The sequence below is a fragment of the Eurosta solidaginis genome, chromosome 3 (assembly GCF_040869045.1).
Source record: "Eurosta solidaginis isolate ZX-2024a chromosome 3, ASM4086904v1, whole genome shotgun sequence".
Taxonomy (NCBI): Eukaryota; Metazoa; Arthropoda; class Insecta; order Diptera; family Tephritidae; genus Eurosta; species Eurosta solidaginis.
In genome coordinates this window covers 157,353,317-157,375,798 of record NC_090321.1, presented here as the reverse complement: position 1 = coordinate 157,375,798, position 22,482 = coordinate 157,353,317, and the positions used below count along the sequence as shown (strand labels likewise).

General features: G+C 38.9%; 1 protein-coding gene across 5 annotated transcripts in view; it reads right to left on the bottom strand.

Moving 5' to 3' along the window:
* The window catches only part of zip (myosin heavy chain 10), a 242,554-nt gene that overhangs the window by 192,143 nt on the left and 27,929 nt on the right, over positions 1 to 22,482 (bottom strand). For all 5 annotated transcript variants that reach the window (XM_067773456.1, XM_067773457.1, XM_067773455.1 and 2 more), the window contains exon 2: positions 19,533 to 19,780. In XM_067773456.1, coding sequence (XP_067629557.1) covers positions 19,533 to 19,664 — 132 coding nt within the window. In that variant the 5' untranslated portion in view covers positions 19,665 to 19,780. The remainder of the gene's footprint in view (positions 1 to 19,532; positions 19,781 to 22,482) is intronic.

Here is a 22,482-nt window from a genome sequence, read left to right as displayed (position 1 = left end):
AATCAAAATTCTGTATCTCTTTCTATCACCCGCTGAAGATAGGCGGTCATATGCGCCGCCATGTCGAACATCCTGTAAAAACACTGCCAAAACGTTCAAAAGTAGCCATCTTTAACATTCTGTCAGGCAGTTGTCGGATAAGATATCACACTTGTTTTATCCACAATGTTATACATAATAATCCATTATAACCACGATTTGGTAAATCTATTCGCGCCAGCGCTCATATATACTGTGACGAATATTAGTAACACTAGGTGATACTCACATCACTAATCTGACACTAAGTAAATAAAGCCACAACAACAATAAAACAAGCTGCCACACTTGTATGTACGTAAACCAATTAATCAATATGTCTACACATATGTACGTACACGCAGCAGAGAAATCCCCACAAACGCATGTCATCATCAGCTACTACTTCGCTCACATATACACACGCATATGGTTACACACTACAAATACACGCGCGTATGGCTCATGACCAGGTAGAGGATTCTAGAAGAAGAAACGTCTAGAGATTTGGGCAGAGAGCTTAGTAGTCCGTAATGAGTTTGATTTAAGCACGCTATGTGTCGAGAAGTAGAAGTGCTATTGTGAAGTACTTTAATAAAGGCCATTTCGCATTATTGAATAGTGGAGTTATTTATTCAACAATTTAGCGATACGAACGTTAGTAGAAGGTGTGAAGTAAGCGGAATTTCCCTAAATTCGTTACAATTGGTATCAGAAGAGGAATTGTTGAATAAATACCAGAGTTGCAGAGCACAACAAGGACATGACGAAGTTAAGTGAATTAAGGATCCAGCAACTGAAAAAGGAGTTGGAGAACCGTGGATTGAATACAACCGGCAATAAGATCGAACTTCAAGCACGGCTACGAGAGGTATTAGATTTGGAAGGAATTAATGTAGACGAGTATGTCTTTTATCCTGATGTGGAAGAGCCAGCGACTAAAATGGAGGAGAAGATAAAGACTCCAAATCCATTGGCAAGTGTTGACACTAACGCGATACTAGCAGTGTTGAACCAAATGTCGTCACAAATCGAAAACTAAATGAAAACCTAAATTATCTTTTGTGGCCCTAAAAAGCACCTAAATAGCTCCTAATTTTGATATATTTTTTATTTAAAATAAAATGAAATTTAAGTTGTGGGTCTCCTAGCTTAACGTCAAGCTAGCAGACCCACAATTTTTTTGCGAATATGTCGAAAACTAAATCAAAATCTAAATTATCTTTTGTGGCCCTAAAAAGCACCTAAATAGCTCCTAATTTTGATATATTTTCTATTTAAAATAAAATTTATTTTTTTTTTGCGAATATCACAAAAACCAAATGAGCACCTAAATTATTTTTTGTGGCCCTAAATAGCACCTAAAATGCACTTAATTCTCAAACAACTTAAACTTATTTTTGAGCACTTGGGTCTGCCAGCTTTACGCACGTCTTCTAGAGGCCTGGTGAAACATTGCAAGAGCTTGCGTCGGATGTTGAAAGGCTGGCACATTTAGCGAATGCGGACGCACCCGTGGAATATACCAAGAGGGTAAAAATCCAGTTTTATAAATGGCATACGGGACGTCGAAACGAAGCGAGCTACATACGCAAAACCAAAGCCAACATTCGCAGAAACGGTATCACATACTTTGATTCGGGAAACAGCATCGCTTCTGTGCAAGCCAGCGTTCAAAGCACGCCGTGTGGAGGTAGAAAGGCCAGACTGGGTGAACACAATATTGGAGGCACTAAAAGGATCGCAAAAGCGGAGAGAAACAGTTATCAAATGCGGGAAGCCCGGTCACATTGCACGTCATTGCTATCTTGATCCTAGTGGTTGCAGCAGCATGGGTGGTCTTAATAACAAAGCTGGAGGGGATGAGCAAGAGCGAGTAAGATGTAGAGATCGAGAGCTAGCTCCAGATATTGAATCTCCTGTGATATCTGTGTCGCAAATTGGAAGAAACTCCAGCAGTCTTACCGTCAGAGGAAATGTGGATGGCAAGGAGCGTTTACTGACTGTAGATACGGGCGCATCTCATTCCTTAATCCGATCTGATTTGGTCAACAGGAGGGTAAAGCCATTACCTGGAGCAAGGTTGCGTACGGTTACTGGCGAGTATAACCAAGTCCGAGGAGAAGTGATCTGTGAAGTCTTAATTGGGAAGGTCATGGTTCTACATAAATTCGTTGTGGCGGAGATTGTTGATGAAGTCATATTGGAAGTGGACTCCTTAGTTGACCATGACATCAGGTTCGATATGCAGAGAAGGGTTATGCGTTATAAGAACGAGGATGTACCAGTCAACTTCAGTTTTGAGAAATCGTTCAGCTGTAAACGAATGTTGGTGGAGGCGATTGGACAAAGACCGCAAAAGTCAAGGAAAGTAGATCGGACAAAGGTTGGTGGAACGAATGGGCAAAAAAAAAAGAAAAAAGAAAAACCGAAGGTACCTGCTAGAGGAACACTGGCATTGAAAAAACCTAATGGACGCACTGAAACAAACGAATTTCCCAGAAAGAATGCAAGGGTGGTTTCAAGCCAGGGCGCACTACTGTTGTGAAACTTGGGAACGATACTGATTATGCGAAGCCAATCCGTCAAGCGCAAGCTCTACGAAGTAGTTCATTGGCCAAACAACAGGGTGTGAGGAAACGATCCAGGATAATGAGTAGTAGGATGAAACACGGGTACGACAAGAACAATAATTCGGAATGTTTCTTGGAGTGAGATTTGGTACTGCTATACAACCCTCACCGGCGGAAAGGTGTTCCATCCAAATTTTGGTGCAGTTGGGAAGGCCCGAGAAGAAGAAACGTCTAGAGATTTGGGCAGAGACTATAAAAGCAGCAGAAGCTGAGCAGTCCGTAATGAGTTTGATTTAAGTGCGCTATCTGTCGAGAAGTAGAAGTGTTATTGTGAAGTACTTTAATAAAGGCCATTTCGCATTATTGAATAGTGGAGTTATTTATTAAACAATTTAGCGATACGAACGTTAGTAGAAGGTGTGAAATAAGCGGAATTTCCCTAAATTCGTTACAATACATATTAATGTCGGTATATATTTTTATCAATATATAATAGAAAAACTTGCCGTAAGTTGCATACAAAATATTAAAACTAAAATATTAAATCTATAAATATCCAGACAAATTTTCAATAAGTTAAAAAAAATTTTATTTTTAATGCATTTGGAGATTATGAAGCCAGCCATAGAGCCAACGAAGGGCAAAATACTGCTAAAAAAGTTAGAAGCTAAACCCGAAATTTTTTACTCAAATTACAAAAAACTTGCTGGTAACAATACAATTTACACTGTTTTTGGAAATTTAAATTTTTAAAATGAAGATCGACTTCAAAGTTCAACATATTCTAATCTTATTTTTCAGCGAACACAAATTTTATAGATACGTTGCAAACATGTTTTCGTTTGTCGAGCTATATAAATTTTGTTTAATGAACTGCCAAATGAATTAATAAATATAATTTTTGAGAAAAAGTTCACAGTTCACCATAATACTAAGCAGTTTTTTTTTTAAAAAGCGGGATGTGGCCATCAACCGATGTTGTCCGGATCTATATAAGGCCGGCAATAAAAAATGGATTTATTTTAATAGCAAGTAAAAGAAAACTATTAACATATCTGTAAAAAATAAGTACCATGAAAAGTTCAGTAAAACTCGGACTCCCCATGTACATAACTATCATATAAGGTTTCAATCTGATTGTAATGAATTTAGAGACACAATCAAATACTATGATTGCACTCATCAAATATGCAATCATTTGGAACTTGGATATATCATCTGCACTTATGTTAGTTTGTACTTATACATACTTACAATTAAGTGATTTTGATATATGTACAATATATAAGCGTTTACTTATGTACATCTTAAACACTGGAGCCATGCCGTCCGTCTGTCACAACGTGGTCGATCTGATTACATATATTTCGCATGAACCTCCTGCTGGATGACAATGCTACGAGCACCGACGAAGTCGATCAGCCTCAGTACATTAGAAGAGCGAGGGCTGAATTTTCCGACTGTGGGGCCAAAAACACCTTATGTGCCCACGCTGGCGTTAAAACTTCCAAGCACGACTTTTTTATCATGGCGGGTGCAGCCCTCGTATGTGCGTTCTAAACGTTCATAGAAAGCGTCTTTCATCTCATCGCCTTCGTTACCTTCTTTCCCGAGGCTTTTTGTTTTTTTTTTTCATTGAGTATTCTTTGACGCTGCGGGTCCCAATCCCAACGCACAAACCGCTCAGCGGCGATGAAAATATTATTTACACGTTTATATAGCAAGCCGCTTGTCCAAGACAGACGCCCGCTCGCAGCCGCATCTTGTTGTGGGCAGACGCTTCCAATGAAAATCCCCCAGCTGGCACTTAAACCTAATATGTCAGAGTTGTAGGTTGCCGCCTTCTCACATTAGCTCATCCGTAAACGGATGTGGAGGAGAGGATGCTTGGTCGTAAGTGACCGGAACCAGTGAGCTGCTTGAACCGCATGCAAAAGAATCACTCTGGCCATTCCCAGGTGAATGGCGGTCAGAAGCTTTCCCAACTTGCGTGGACTTCTACACACGGCTCCGCCCTCCGAGAAACAGTCACATATACATGTAATCACTTAAGAGGGGAGATGGCTTTACTCACGGCTATATGAAGCAATATAGAGAAATAGTCAAACGAGGTTAACAGAGAGTATAAAAGCAGCGCAAGCTGAGGAATAGTCAATAAGTTTCATTTAAACACGCCTTAAGTGAAGTACGCGAGTGAATTAATTGTGAAGTACTACTACACCATAGTGTTGTAAATAAAGAACATTTTGCTTTACTGAAAATTTGAGTTACTTATTTGACAGTCCAGCGACTCGAACGAAAGCAGAAGTGCAGAATTATAAAGAATTTCCTAAAATTCGTTATAATACCATGAAAGTATGGCTGCCTGCATTTGCAAATAGCATCGAACAAAAAGGTGTCGATTTACTTATATCGGCAATTTTTTGTAATAAATAATTATTATACTCAGTTGAGCAGAGCTCACAGAGTATATTAAGTTTGATTGGATAACGGTTGGTTGTACAGGTATAAAGGAATCGAGATAGATATAGACTTCCATATATCAAAATCATCAGGATCGAAAAAAAATTTGATTGAGCCATGTCCGTCCGTCCGTCCGTCCGTCCGCCCGTCCGTTAACACGATAACTTGAGTACATTTTGAGGTATCTTGATGAAATTTGGTATGTACGTTCCTGAGTACTCATCTCAGATCGCTATTTAAAATGAACGATATCGGACTATAACCACGCCCACTTTTGTAAATTTCGAAAAACCGAAAAAGTGCGATAATTCATTACCAAAGACAGATAAAGCGATGAAGCTTGGTTGGTGGGTTGAACTTATAACGCAGAATAGAAAATTAGTAAAATTTTGGACAATGGGCGTGGCACAGCCCACTTTTAAAAGAAGGTAATTTAAAACTTTTGCAAGCTGTAATTTGGCAGTCGTTGAAGATATCATGATGAAATTTGGCAGGAACGTTACTCCTATTACTATATGTACGCTTAATAAAAATTAGCAAAATCGGAGAAGGACCACGCCCACTTTAAAAAAATTTTTTTTTTTAAGTAAAATTTTAACAAAAAATTTAATATCTTTACAGTATATTAGTAAATTATGTCACCATTCAACTCCAGTAATTATATGGTGCAACAAAATACAAAAATAAAAGAAAATTTCAAAATGGGCGTGGCTCCGCCCTTTTTCATTTAATTTGTCTAGGATACTTTTAATGCCATAAGTCGAACAAAAATTTACCAATCCTTTTGAAATTTGGTAGGGGCATAGATTTGATGACGTTAAGTGTTTTCTGTGAAAATGGGCGAAATCGGTTGAAGCCACGCCCAGTTTTTATACACAGTCGTCCGTCTGTCCTTCCGCTCGGCCGTTAACACGATAACTTGAGCAAAAATCGACATATCTTTACCGAACTTAGTTCACGTATTTACCTGAACTCACTTTATCTTGGTATAAAAAATGAACGAAATCCGACTTTGACCACGCCCACTTTTTCGATATCGAAAAATACGAAAAATTAAAAAAATGCCATAATTCTATACCAAATACGAAAAAAGGGATGAAACATGGTAATTGGATTGGTTTATTGACGCGAAATATAACTTTAGAAAGTGTGGCCATTACCAAGGAAGAGGCACAACTTCTCGAAAAGGGCCTGAAGCACAATATCATGGACCAGAATACAGTAAGAAAAACGGAGCAAGCGATTGTTGATGCGGAGATCGCAATATCATTGATACCACAGGAAGAACAGGAGCACGCAAGACACATGTGCAGGGAAATCATAAAAAAGGAGGTGAAAGCACAGGAAGGACAAAAATCCAATACAGAGGAGAAAACAATAAAGAATCTACGGCATAAACTAAGGAAAAACAATATTGTCACAACGAAAGCGGACAAAGGAAACACCACTGTGCTAATCGAAAAAGAGCAATATATATCCAAAACCAATGATCTCATAGAGGAAATGAAATGTCGTAGAATGAGAGAGGATCCCACAGATGAATACCAAAAACAAATCAAAGTTGCTATAAAAAATGCAAAAAATATAGTAGATTCAAACATGGCACATAGATTGGTCCAAATGAACCCTTCGGCTCCTCCACTGGTTGCGTTACCAAAAATCCACAAGCCGGACACGCCAATGAGGCCCATCATTAATTTTAAATCGGCACCATGTTACAAACTGCCCAAATATTTAAAAACGATGTTGATAGATACTCTGGAGCTAAGGAACGAATATGCAATAGCTAACACAACAGAACTAATAGAGAGACTCGAGACCGTAGAGCTAACAAGAAACAGCAAATTGGTATCTTTTGACATAAAAGATTTATACCCATCTATACCACTATCGGAGACTTTGGACATAGTTAGCTCAACAATAGTTCATAACACAAAAAACAAAGTGAAAAGTATGCAAATCACAAATACGCTAAGAACCACTTTACGTCAAAACTATTTTCAATTCAATAATAAAATATATAGACAAACAAACGGTCTTGGAATGGGAAGCCCCACATCAGCAATTCTTATGGAAGTGTTCATGCAAAATCTGGAAGAAAAGTACATACAGGAGCTGAAGTCCAAATTAGGCGTGTCATTTTATGCTAGATACGTGGATGACATAATATGTGTTTTAACTACTAATAACGAAGAGCTTGTACTGGAGTACCTCAACAAGCAGCACGGAAATATAAAATTTCCAATGGAAACCGAAAAAGACGGAGGAATCAACTATCTAGACCTCACGATAAATATTGATAAAGAAGCCAAAAGATTTAACTATGACATATATAGAAAGTCAACGGCCACCGACACAATAATACACAATACCTCAAATCACCCTCAACAGCATAAAAATGCAGCATTAAGGCACTTGGTACATAGACTTGAAAGAACACCTCTTACACAAGACTCATATAAGAGAGAACTTGAGGTCATATATAATATCGCTGCAAACAACGGATATAAAAAAGCACTAGTAGATAAGCTCAGAAGTACAAATGGAGAACCAAAAAGAAATAATGAAAAGGAAAATAATAGCTGGACAACTATGACATATACAGGAAAGGCAACATATAAATTGGCAAACTTCTTTAAAAAATACAACATTAACACAGCATTCAAAACATCGAACAATCTAGGGCGAAAACTAAGAACTAACATTAACTCAGAGGATCCGTTTAGCAGCCACGGCGTATACAAGCTTACCTGCGGATGCCAGTATAGTTACATAGGACAAACAGGACGGCAAATAAGAACGAGGTTCAGAGAACATATTAGAGATTACAACAAAAAATACGGAATCCAAACATTATACCCGAGTCTAACTTCGCGAATCACATGGTCGAGAATGAATGTTCCCCAGCAAACATCAATAAAACAGTTAGGGTTCTTCACATACAAGAAAATGGCCGACGTCTCAACGTACTCGAAAACATGGAAATCTACAAACAGAAAACATTCGACGGTAGAATAATAAACGAACAGAAAAACACAATTTCTGACACAATATTCGAGCCTTTAAAACTTGTTTACAGGAAACAACTTAATCACACAGGTACAACAGACAAACACACAACAACAAATAAACACAAAACAATTAACACACCAAAACAAAAAACCGACAAAGAAGGTCAAACGACTAAAATCACAGATTTCTACCTACCCCAGTCAGCCACACAAATCGATTAGTAAACCAGCCTCGGTTCTGAATGAACACACAGCACATACACATAACTAAATATACACGAGCATCAATTTGAAAATACCTGCTCATATACCTACGAACTATAAATACAGGACAAACGACAACAAAAGATCAGAACGAAAATCGACACTGATAATGGCACAACGCCGAAACCGGTTTGTCTCAAAACCAAATTTGACAAGGGATGACGGAAAATCGTTCCAATATACATCCTTTAGAAAAAACTTTGTAAAATAGTTGTGACACCTACCATATTAAGTAGAAGAAAATGAAAAACTTCTGCAGTGCGAAATAAAAAACCCTTGAAATGGCCAACAGATGATGTTCTGGGTCATCCCGGTCCACATTTTGGTCGATATCTGGAAAACGCCTTCACATATACAACTATCACCACTCCCTTTTAAAACTCTCATTAATATGTTTAATTTGATACAAATATCGTACAAACACATTCTAGAGTCTCCCCTGGTCCACCTTTATGGCGATATCTCGAAAAGGCGTCCACCTATAGAACTAAGCCCCACGCCCTTTTAAAATACTTATTAACACCTTTCATTTGATACCCATATCTTACAAACATATTCTAGAGTCACCCCTGGTCCACCTTTATGGCGATATCTCGAAAAGGCGACCACCTATACAACTACCACCACTCCCTTTTAAAACCCTCATTAATACCTTTAATTTTATACCCATATCGTACGAACACATTCTAGAGTCACCCCTGGTCCACCTTTATGGCGATATTTTGCAACGGCTTCCACCTATAGAACTAAGGCCCATTCCCTTTTAAAATACTCATTAATACCTTTCGTTTGATACCCATATTATACAAACGCAATCTAGAGTCGCCCCTGGTCCACCTTTATGGTGATATATCTGAAAAGGCGACCACCTATACAACTACCAACACTCCCTTTTAAAACCCTCATTAATACCTTTAATTTTATACCCATATCGTACAAACACATTCTAGAGTCACCCCTGGTCCACCTTTATGGCGATATTTCGCAACGCCTTCCACCTATAGAACTAAGGCCCACTCCCTTTTAAAATACTCATTAACACCTTTCGTTTGATACCCATATTGTACAAACGCATTCTATAGTCACCCTTGGTCCACCTTTATGGCGATATCTCGAAAAGGCGACCACCTATACAACTACCACCCTCCCTTTTAAAACCCTCATTAATACCTTTAATTTTATACCCATATCGTACAAACATATTCTAGAGTCACCCCTGGTCCACCTTTATGGCGATATTTCGCAACGGCTTCCACCTATAGAACTAAGGCCCACTCCCCTTAAAATACTCAGTAACACCTTTCTTTTGATACCCATATTGTACAAACACATTCTAGAGTCACCCCTGGTCCACCTTTATGGCGATATCTCGAAAAGGCGTCCACCTATAGAACTAAGTCCCACGCCCTTTTAAAATACTCATTAACACCTTTCATTTGATACCCATATCGTACAAACATATTCTAGAGTCACCCCTGGTCCACCTTTATGGCGATATCTCGAAAAAGCGACCACCTATAGAATGAAGACCCACTCCCTTTTAAAAATACTCATTAACACCTTTCATTTGATACCCATATCGTACAAACAAAGTCTAAGTTGCGATACCTCGAAAAGGCGTCCACCTATAGAACTAAGGCCCACCCCTTTTAAAATACTCATTAGCACCTTTCTTTTGATACCCATATTGTACAAACGCATTCTAGAGTCACCCCTGGTCCACCTTTATGGCGATACCTCGAAAAGGCGACCACCTATACACCTACCACCACTCCATTTTAAAACCCTCATTAATACCTTTAATTTTATACCCATATCGTACAAACACATTCTAGAGTCACCCCTGGTCCACCTTTATGGCGATATCTCTGAAAAGGCGACCACCTATACAACTACCACCACTCCCTTTTAAAACCCCTGGTCCACCTTTATGGCGATATCTCGAAACGGCGTCCAGCTATGGAACTAAGGATCACTCCCTTTAAAATACTCAGTAACACCTTTCTTTTGATACCCATATTGTACAAACAAATTCTAGGGTCACCCCTGGTCCACCTTTATGGCGATATCTCAAAACGGCGTCCACCTATGGAACTAAGGATTACTCCCTTTTAAAATACTCATTAACACCTTTCATTTGATACCCATATCGTGCAAAAAAATTCTAGAGTCAACCCTGATCCACCTTTATGGCGATATCCCTAAATGGCGTACACCTATAGAACTATGGCCCACTCCCTCACAAAATACTCTTTAGTGCCTTTCATTTGATAGACATGTCATACAAACACATTCCAGGGTTTCCCTCGGTTCATTTTCCTACATGGTTATTTTCCCTTATGTTGTCACCATGGCTCTCAACTGAGTATGTAATGTTCGGTTACACCCGAACTTAACCTTCCGTACTTGTTTAAAACAGGGGTTGACTGCTTAACACTTCCGAAAATGTCGGGACAGATATTAAAATACACCTTGGTATCAATAATCCGTAGGCGGAAATCAAAAATTTAACTTCTGTCAAGAGATATTTGTGAAAAACAGTGGAAAGTTAGTATGTGGTTATTGTATTTTTCATACTTTTATTGAACAAACATAAGCCGGGCTTACATAGAACTTTTAGCGCGCTTGTTCGCTTTGGCAACACCATAAATCGGACTTATACCGAATTTACATAAAACGTTTTATTGCGTTCAAAGCGAAGCAACGCGGCAAGAGTTCTGGGTAAATGATTTTTAAAAGGCGACCTCGGTTTTAAAGTGGTACGAGGTAAATTTTTTTATTTCTGCCATTGGTTTATTGATACTGACGTAAAGACTCGTCTTTTTATACCACGCGGTAATAAATTTATCGATAAATCGTGTTTCGATACAATTACTTTTATCCGATACTAACTCAGTACTCGGTGCAAAGTACTGCCTATAAGCTTTCTTTGCATCGGATCAAGAGGATCAATACCTACTTGTGTTTACTAGGATCGTTTCATCCCAAAGTACGGGACAAATCGTACGCATTTTAAGTTTTTGAGCTTAACTGAAGACAATATAGCTTTTTCAGGCAAACTAATTAGTGCATTTATATTGTTTGGTACATCTCTAAATAAAAATAGAAACCAGCTTTTGAAATATTTGTATAATATAAGCATGCCTTTTTAATAGAGGTTTACGCCGATCGGCGGCGGCGTAGCCTCTATTATATACCGGCGGGGCGGCGGGGCCGGCGCGCCTACAAAGTGATCGGTGCAAACCTCTAAACGGAATGGCTGGACTTCAGAGCATCACATTGTCCACAACTAATGATTATGGAAACATACTGCTGACGTCAATCGTATGTTTAACGATCTAGAACAATATCACAAAGTTGCGGATGAGTATGTGGGAGGCTTGTAATACGCAAATTAAAAAAAAAAAAAAAGAAAATCGACGCTTCTGCCATTTCGGAAAGATTCGGAGTTTTGCCTCAAAGTCTCGCGGATCGTTCAAAAAAATTCAGGAGTATCTCCTTGGGGATGGAGGGAGAAATACTTAATATTGTAACGAATTTTACTGCAATTCCCCTTATTTGAAATCTTCTGCCAACGTTCGTATCGCTAAACTGTTGAATAAATAACTCCAATATTGAATAATGGAAAAAATGGGCTTTATTAAAGTACTTCACAATAACCCTTATACTTTGCAACGAATAGATTGCTTAATAACCAAACTGATTGATAGCTCAAATGAAACTCTACTGTTGCCCGACAGATTGCGTCCTTAATCAAAAACTGATTATAGCGCCTCTACCGCTGATGCTTTTATACTCTGTGATTTCCTCTTGGCATCTTCTAGGCTCTTCCAGAATTTTACTTAGTTATAAATTTCTCAGCTACAACTACAGATGTATAATTTTTATAGCTTCTCTCAAACCTCGTGCGCTTGTATGTGTGAGCGACACTTCCACAATCACAATTGCATACCTTTAGGAGCATTTCAGATAAGATATCTGCATGTGCTTGTGCGTTGCTCTCAGCTGCGTGTACCTAAATATTTGTAGACATAATGATTGATTCGTTTACGTACATACAAGTGTAGCAGCTTGCTTCATTGTTGTTGTGGCTTTATTTACTTAGTATCAGATTAGTGATGGGAGTATCACTAATATTCGTCACACTGCCCTCCACCTAAGTCTGATCGTCCCGATCAGACAAATCTCCCGATCTAAACGCTGCTAGCATCTCCAAATGTACCACTCTTCTACTTCGTGGTTTCCCAATGGTTTGTATGCGGTAGATGGTGTCACTGATCTTCTTCACAACTTTGTACGGGCCTTCCCAACTGCGCCGAAATTTGGATGGAACACTTTTCCGCCGGTGAGGGTTGTATAGCAGTACCAGATCTCCCTCCAAGAAACCTTCCGAATTAAAGTTCTTGTCATGCCAGGGTTGGACTTACTACTCATTACCCTGGGCCGTTCCCTCACACTCTGTTGTTTGGCCAATGAACGACTTCGTAAAGCTTGGGCTTGACGGATTAAGTTAACGGTTTTACTCTCCTGTTGACTAAATCAGATCGAATCAAGGAATGAGATGCGCCCGTATCTACAGTCAGTACACGCTCCTTGCCATCCACATTCCCTCTGATGGTAAGACTGCCTGATTTCCTTCCAATTTGCAACACAGATATCACAGGGCATTCAATAGCTGGAGCTAGCTCTCGGTTTTTACATCTGGCACGCTCTTGCTCATCTCCTCCAGCTTTGCGCTTACGGCCACCCAAGTTGGAACTACCAGGACCAAGATCGCAATGACGTGCAATCTGACCGGGCTTCCCGCATTTGAAGCATTTGATAACTCTTTCATTCCGCTTTTGCGATCCTTTCAGCGCCTCCAATATTGCGTCTACCCACTCTGGCCTTTCTACTTCCACACGGCGTGCTTTGAAAACTGGCTTACACAGAAGCGACGCTGTTTCCTGAATCAGAGCATGTGATACCGTTTCTGCGAATGTTGGCTTTGGGTTTGCGTATGTGGCTCGCTTCGTTTCAACATTCCGTATGCCATTTATAAAGCCCTGAATTTTTACCCTTTCGGTGTATTCCACGGGTGCGTCGGCATTCGCCAAATGTGCAAGCCTTTCAACATCTGACGCAAACTCCTGCAAAGTCTCATTAGCTTTTTGGTAGCGGCTTTGCAACTCTATTTGGTGTATCTGCTTCCTGTGTTCACTTCCGTATCGCCTCTCTAGAGCGCGCATCAATGTTTCGTAGTTGTTCCGCTCTCCCTCGGGAATACTCTGTAGGATTTCAGCAGCAGATCCTTTCAATGCCACGAATAGTGCAGCAACTTTATCCTGAAGTTCGAGTTTAATGCCGGTTGTATTCAATCCACGGCTCTCCAACTCCTTCTTCAGTTGCTGGATCTTCAATTCACTGAACTTTGCCATGTCCTTGTTGTCCTCTGGAATTTATTCAACATTTCCTCTTCTGACACCAATTGCAACGAATTTTACTGCAATTCCCCTTATTTGCAATCTTCTGCCAACGCTCGTATCGCTAAACTGTTGAATAAATAACTCCAATATTGAATAATGGAAAAATGGCCTTTATTAAAGTACTTCACAATAACCCTTATACTTTGCAACGAATAATAAATAAAAATAAATGTAAGGCGCGATAACCTCCGAAGAGATCTAAGGCCGAGCTTCTCTTCCAATTTGCGTCGTGCTCCTCTTGATTTTCCCTACAAATCGGCCGGACGGGACCTACATGTTTTATGCCGACTCCGAACGGTATCTGCAAGGCAGATGAGTTTTCACTGAGAGCTTTTCATGGCAGAAATACACCCGGAGTGCTTGCCAAACACTGCCGAGGGGCGACCCCGCTTAGAAAAATTTTCTTCTAATTGAAAAATCTTATTTCTAAAATTTTGATGTTGCTTTGCCCGGGAGTTGAACCCAGGGCATACGGTGTGATAGGCGGAGCACGCTACCATCACACCACGGTGGCCGCTTTGCAACGAATAGCTTGCTTAATAACCAAACTGATTGATAGCTCAAATGAAACTCTACTATTGCCCGACAGATTGCGTCCTTAATCAAAAACTGATTATAGCGCCTCTACCGCTGATGCTTTTATACTCTGTGATTTCCTCGTGGCATCTTCAAGGCGCTTCCAGAATTTTACTTAGGTAGTTATAAATTTCTCAGCTACAACTACAGATGTATAGTTTTTATAGCTTCTCTCATACCCCATGCGCTTGTATGTGTGAGCGACACTTCCACAATCACAATTGCATACCTTTAGGAGCATTTCAGATAAGATATCTTCATGTGCTTGTGCTCTCAGCTGCGTGTACCTACATATGTGTAGACATAATGATTGATTCGTTTACGTACATACAAGTGTAGCAGCTTGCTTCATTGTTGTTGTGGCTTTATTTACTTAGTATGAGATTAGTGATGGGAGTATCACTTAGTGTCACTAATATTCGTCACAATATGTTCACACTTTTGTAGCGTAGTTTCACCAAAGGCGATGTTCTAGGCTAATTCTAATACTTGTCACGGCATGACTTCTTTAAATCATTTGTGGCTCCATGCTGGTCACGCACAAAGGCGACTTACGGTTGCTATCAATTATCTACTAATAGTCATGACTCTCGTGGCACAGTTTTAACGATTAGCAACAATGGTGGCTTATTATTGATCGCGCCAAAGGGCGCCTTCAGTTTCTTCTGCCGTTTCTAAGAGCTACAATTCCCGACGTTCGAACAGTAGCAATCCCGACCACCAGTCGCTACCATGCATCCTGGCTCTCAAACCGTATGCCAGCACAGAAGCTATAGGACTGCGACTTCGAACTCATATCTTCGTCGACGTCACTTTCCTATAAGCTTTAGGTGTAGCTCCGAAGACTTTCTGGCGGATGTTTTTGTCGCGCTATGCTGCCGAGCTACACCAAAGAAACCCCTTGAAACGTTAGGGAGTAACTATTCGGCCAAGGATGCCGCCCTCGAAATCATTAGCAGTCTAAGTGGATATCCTTGTGTAACTCAAGGTGAAAATCGTATAATCCTTGGCGCATCTACATAATTTAAGCTTTAAAAGTACACCCTAGTAAGTTGCTGAATTGTTTGTACACCAATAAACTAAAACTAAATTTGGTCCTTTGAGATCTGGTCCTTTTTTTCGATGGAGTTTGGTCCCAAATGAAAACATGGTATGGCAACCGTGGTTGGCATAAAACAGGTAGGTCCCGTCCTGCCAATTTGTAGGAAAAATTAAAAGGAACGCGACGCAAATTGGAAGAGAAGCTCGGCCTAAAATCTCTTCGGAGGCTATGGCGCATTAGATTTATTTTTTTTTATTTTTAAAATATGCTACTTTTGGTACTTTCTTCACATAAACCATTATGTGAATACCGATGGATCTTTACTGGATTAATTACAGAGATTTATCATTTGGGCATCTTCGACGTTGGCTTCCATAAGTAAGGCCGTGCCAAACTATTAGGTTCATATTTTTGACGTTTCCATTGTATGTTTGTTAATTTTCTCCCAAATTTAGACAGGTATTTTCAAAAACTATTTGTACTCATGTCATGTCCAACCAAGGATTTTCTCCTGTGCAGCGCTACCGATAACCATCAATAGTATACACTGGCTGTAGAGAAAACTCACGCAGTTTTTTATCAGTGAGTTTTCTTCAGGATTTTAAAGTTTACACAATAAATAAAACTCAAACACAGTGATAGTGGATGCGCCGCTGCTATTTTTGTGAACATAACTATATGTTGTACGCATGTATAAACAAACATTTGAACACATAACAAGCACATTCTGAATAACAACCCAATTTGGATAAATTTCGTGGGTGTGTTGGGTTTAAAACTGGTTTTCGCAGTACTTCGTTATTAGATCTTTCATTAAATATTTCAAAAAGCACAGTGATCGTTGAATACATAAAACAAAAAAGGCAAAGTAAATTGGACATAAAGCAATGAATGCAAACATTTGCAAGAGTAAAATACAAAAAGTAAGGAAGTGTAAGTTCGGATGAAACCGAACATTACATACCCAGCTGTACTCTTGAAATGCTGTTGTTGTTTGTTTTGTGTGCTTAATAATGTAATAATACATATACTCGTACATATGGTTCTATTCTGAACTAATTTTCGTTTAAAAGACGCAAAACGGATACAGAGGCACTGCCGTTTTCCTTCAGTTATGGGGATTTCCCTACTGTTTACAAGTAAGTATATACAAAAAAAGTATAAAAAGGCCAGGGTTTTTAACGAAATTTTCCAACTTTTACTAGAGATAGCTTATTACCTGCTTCTACGCACTTTTACAAAATCTTTTATATAAAAGAAGGCGATTTAACCGATTTAGTCCACTAGTACTGGAAATATTTCCTGTTAAAAGGCATACATGTACACCAAATTTGTAAGAAAGGGGCAGTGCCACGCACATTTTTCAAGATTTGAATTTTTTCCAATTTCTTGTTATAATGGCACAAAATACGTTTGGTACAAAACTATTTTTCGCTAAGATTTAACTTATTATTTTTGCCTACGACCCTTTTTAAAGTCATTTATATAAAAGTGGGTGTGGTCCTTAACCAATCTTATCCATTTTTACTAGAAATATTTCCTGATATAAGGAAAATATGCGAACCCAATTTTATTACGATCCGTTAATTTTTCTTCGAGTTATGGCTCCCGAAACATAGAAAATTGCTTAGTCATAAATGGGGCGGTGCCATGCCCATTTTTTTAAATTTGAAGTTTTTCCTATTTATTGCTATAAATCCACTTGGGAAATGAAATACCATTGATATAAAGCTCTGTTTTGCAAAGATATAGCTTATTTTATTCGTCCACGACCCTTTTAAAAATCTTATATAAAAGTGGGCGTGGTCCTTAACCGATTTCGTTAATTTTTCTGCAAAGCATTCCTTATAGTAAAGGCAACCTCTCTGCCAAATTTTGTTACGATAGGTTTAACGATTTTTGATTTATGATTAAGAATATTTGTAAAATTCATTTTATCACAACCGGGCGGTGCCACGCCCATTTCAAAAAAAAAATTCAAATTTTTATCAATAGTCTCAATATAAGTCCACATGTCAAATTTCAACATCCTAGGTGTATTATTTACTAAATAATCAGGTTTTTTATGTTTTCCAAAATATTATATATAAAAAAGTGGGCGTGGTTATCTTTCGATTTCGCTCATTTTCAATACCAATCTATTCTGGGTGCACATAAGCTCGTGTACCTAATTTGGTGAAGATATTTCAATATTTACTCAAGTTATCATGTTAACGGACAGACGGACGGACGGACATGGCGCAATCAAATCTTTTTTCGATACTGATGATTTTGATATATGGAAGTCTACATCTATCTCGATTCCTTTATACCTGTACAACCAACCGTTATCCAATCAAAGTTATAATACCCTGTGTACAAGTACAGCTGGGTATAAAAATAAGCCGGTCACTAAAAAACGTGAACTACATATACAAGCTTAAACAAAATATTGTCGGATTTGCATATATACATCGAACGTTCCTTCAGGAGCTTCGACTTTGGATATTTCCGAAAAGACGTCAAACCAGAGCAAAAAAGTAAAGTATTATTTGGGATAATTTAATAGATGTTAATCGAAAGTCGCATATCCCAACTTAAATACAAAGATCACATCTTGTCAAAAGTAAAATTCCCGTAAATACATGAAGGTGAACACATTGAGATTTATTTCGATCGACGCCGCCGGGCGATGACGACAAACATAGCGAGGGTTGCTGCTGTTTTTTTACATAAAATTCGCAATTTTACTACCAAAACACGTTTAAAAAAATAGAGAGAGATATCGAAAGTTGTTCGGTGTCATTATTAATAAGCCACCAATTATACACTAATATTATTAAAAACTAAAAGTTAATTAGCACAAACATTTGATTAACGTAGGCCGTATGTATGTAAACTGTATTTCTTAAATTAAAGGGTTATAATATTAATTTTCGCCCACCGGTTTAAGATTCCTGGGAACTAAACTTGTCTTTCGATACAGCTTTAACATTTTTGGTGTGTTTTAGCAGTCAAGTGCTAAAGCCAAGAATTAAAAAAGTTTTAATTGTCTCAGTATTTATTTCTGTATATGGCAACCGTGAATAAAAAGTTTCCGAAAATTTCGCCCGTCATTATGTTTTGAGTTGGCGAAATATATCCGGCGCGGCGGAGATGGTCGTTGTAGTAGTAGATGGCCGCCGCTCGGCATTGTGTTTACAGCTTTAATTTCTAATTATACTTATTGAAAATAAGTGGAGTTACCAGCTTTCCACAAGTTTTTGGATTTAGCAGGCTTTATATTTAGTCATTCTTTGCGGTTCTGGACAATAAACACATTTTTTCCCATTATGTGCAAAAACCATTTCACAAGTCTGTCAGTGTCAAAAATTCGGTTTGCATTCCGGTCTTGTCTTTACGTGTGAGTGGAAGTGCGGTGTCATCAAATTTTTTCGGGTTTTTTTGCGTTGAGTGGAAAAGTAAAATAGACCTCAAGGTTGGCTGCTTTGCTTCCCTCGGGCGTTTTGGCGGAGTTAGGAGATGCAATTCCTCCCCGACCTGGAGTTAGGGCGGTTTTATGCACTCCTAATAGGAATCAGTGACATTTGAGAACTGGCGTGGTGCCATTGAAAACCCTAACCTTATTTTTATATACTAAACAAAATGTAACGGGATATTGTAGCATAAACTAACGGAATATCTGGCGTAGCGCCATAAAAATTAAACGTGTTTTATATACGAACGGGACTTTTACCCATAACGGGATGTGGAAAAAACATGGCAACAAGCCATATATTGGATTTTCAAATATATAATAATTTTGTGTCTGGCGTGGTGCCATGAAAAAGAACCAAAAAATTTACATTTTTGCAAATAACGGAATTGAATAAGTGAATTTAGACAACCTGGCAGTATAAGGTCTCTTTTAAGCAACTTGCCATACGACGCTTGCGAATGCAGTGTCATTTATATCCAAAAAAAAAATCGGTTTGAGTGAAAATTACCGCGTCGTCGGCTATGAAATGTATCTTAAACGTTGAAACTTGAATATTTATTTGACTTGTATTGCTTTTGTATTTAAGGAGCGATATTAGGGAAGTAACATTGTGTGTCATATTATATTTATATATAATTATAATAATTAATAAATAATACTAACCTGATTCTCATGTGGCACCCAAACAAGACGTTTTTGCGTCCACTCGGCCTGCGTCGCTGGGTCATTGAATTGGCTTCGTTCCACGGAAAGATATTTTAATTCTGGATCGTTCCGATCGATTTCTTCAGACATATTTAGTTTATGTTATATGTATAATATTTTTTAAAGTAAATTAATTACGTTTCTACTTTTTTATTTATAAACTTTTCACAACGGTAATCACTTATAATTATTATAAAATGTTCAACCTGCAAGCAAAACAAAATAAATTTAAAAAATATGTTGAAAAATCTAAAGTTGGTAGCATACATTTTTTTGATAGCACCTATAAGTTTTTAAAAAAAAAATATACGCTAAAATATGGAAACTTCATGCTGTCTCCAAGGTTCCACTTTTAACAGACGGGATGTCTGTAGTAGTTACAAAAAAGCTAAACAAATGTTCTCATTACCCGCGACAGTTGGGTCTTATCAACCAAAAAACGCAGATTAATTTCCTACCAAGGACTATGCTCCCGTCTATAGCAAAAGGCAGTAAATTCAAAAAAGTTAAATCGGGGAAAATGGCATTTTTTTAAGGAAATTAAAGACTTTTCTAATTATGTTGATTTATCTTTCACTGTGAGTTGACACTTTACTTAGTAAATATACAAGTACTTAGTAGTATACGTATATTTACTGAGTAAATTGTAATCCTAGAAATTTATTGGCATTTAAATTCCAAATGAACGAAGTATACGAGTTCTGGTAAGATACTGAAATTGACTTATCCTTATAGAAATGTCGTACTCAGGAATTAGAGATTTTCATTATAAAAATATTGAATATTACATCTCTTTATATAAAAATTTGTATTTAGTTCACGGTTCTAAAAGTTACGAAAAAGTTTAAATGAATTAAATGTTCCTATCTCTCCTGTAAAAAAAATCGAATAGTTAGGGAAGAACAACGTCTTTTTTTTTGAAGTAGACCATATATAATAATGCATGAAAAAATGTACATACCAAAAAAGGTTTATAGAGTGCAGGGTTAGGAATAGAGGTTTACGCCGATCACTTTATGGGCGACGGCGTAGGCACTATTATATCCCGCGCCGGCGTAACTTAAAACACTTGATTTTTCTATTTAAAAAAAAAAAATAATTAGGAAATGTTTTATTATATGTATTTAAGGAAATCAACGTTTTGGCCATTTCGGAAAGATCAGCTGTTTTGCCCCAAGTCTCTTGGATCGTTCAAAAAATTTCAGGAGCGACTCCTTGCGGGGAATGTCCTTCGTTCACTTAGTCCAGGGATATTCGAATCTACCCCCGGTTGTTTTTGTTGTTGTTGTTGTAGCAATAAGGACACTCCTCGAAGGCCTTGGGGAGTGTTATCGATGTTGATGGTTCTTTGCCGGATGCACATCCGTTACGTTCCTGTAACAAGCACCATTAAGGTACTAGCCCGACCATCTCCGGAACGATTTGGTATAACCACATGAAACCTTTTAGGCCCTAACGCCCTCCAGCCCCTAGATCCATCAGGAGTTCGGGGTCGCCACAGCCTCGACTGTTAATGAAAAAGGATTCGCCACGGGTGGGTGAGGTTGACAATTGAGCTGGAGAAGCTATACATATATTGCGCTGGCAACCCCTTGGGAGGGTTGCGCTACACAACCCCTTGAATCAATTTGGTATTTTAGTCACCTCTTCCGACAGGCGTATCTACCGCGGGTACATTCTAAGCCCCCTCATCCGCTGGCATCCTAGGGACTAGAGGTTTACGCCGATCACTTTATCTGCGGCGGCGGCATCAGCGGCGCGCCGACATACGCCGGTGTTCTTACTTTAAAAAGCTTGATTTTCCTATTTAAAAAAATATTTAGGAAAGGTTTTGTTTGTATGTATTTAAGGGAATCAACGTGTTGGCCATTTCGGAAAGATCTGGGGTTTTTGCCTCAAGATCTGGCAGACTGTTCAAAAATGTTCAGGAGTAGCTCCTTGCGGAGGGATTGTCCCTCGTTGGCTTACTCCAGAGAGGCTTCGAACCTAACCCCGGTGTTTGGAATTGGTACTGCTGCGTCTGCTGAAAAGAAATATAGATACATAAAAAAAAGTCACACTTTTGTCTGTATATCTCGTGCAAAGCGTAGTTTCACCTAGGGATAAATCCTACTAATCGTCGCGAACACAATTCCCTGGGATTCAAGGGGTTGTGTAGCCCAACCCTCTCAAAGGGTTGCCAGCACAATATATAGCTTCTCCAACCCAAATGTCAACCTCACTACCCGCGGCGAATCCTGTTTCATTAACAGACGAGGTTCTGGCTACCCCAAGCTCCTCATTGAACTAGGGGGTGGGGAGGGAAGGATGGCCTTGAAGGTTTAATGCGGTCATATAAATCGTTCCCGAGATGGTCGGGCTAGTACCTTAATGGTGCTTTGCTACCGGAACATACCGGATCTATAACCGGCAAAGGGCCATCAACATCGATAACACTCCCCAAAGCATTCGGGGAGTGTCTTTATCGTTAATACAACAACAACACAATTTCTTTAAATCATTTGTGGCTCCATGGCGGCCACGCACAAAGGCGACTTACGGTTTCTATTAATGGTCTATTAAATCTCACGGCTCTCGTGCCACAGGGCGCCTCCAGTTTTTTCGGTTGTTTTTAAACGCTACAATTCCCGATGTGCGAACAGTATCAATCCCGATCACCAGTCGCTACCACGCCTCCTGACCCTCACACTATATGCCAGCACAGAAGCTATAGGACTGCGACTTCGAACTCATACCTTCGTCGACGTCACGTTCCTAGACGATCTAGGTGTAGCTCCGAAAGCTTTCCAAACGGATGCTTTTGTCGCGCTATGCTGCCGAGCTACACCAGAGAAAAACCTTGTAGCATTAGGGAGTAACTATTCGGCCAAGGATGCCGCCCTCGAAATCATAAGCAGTCTAAGTGGAT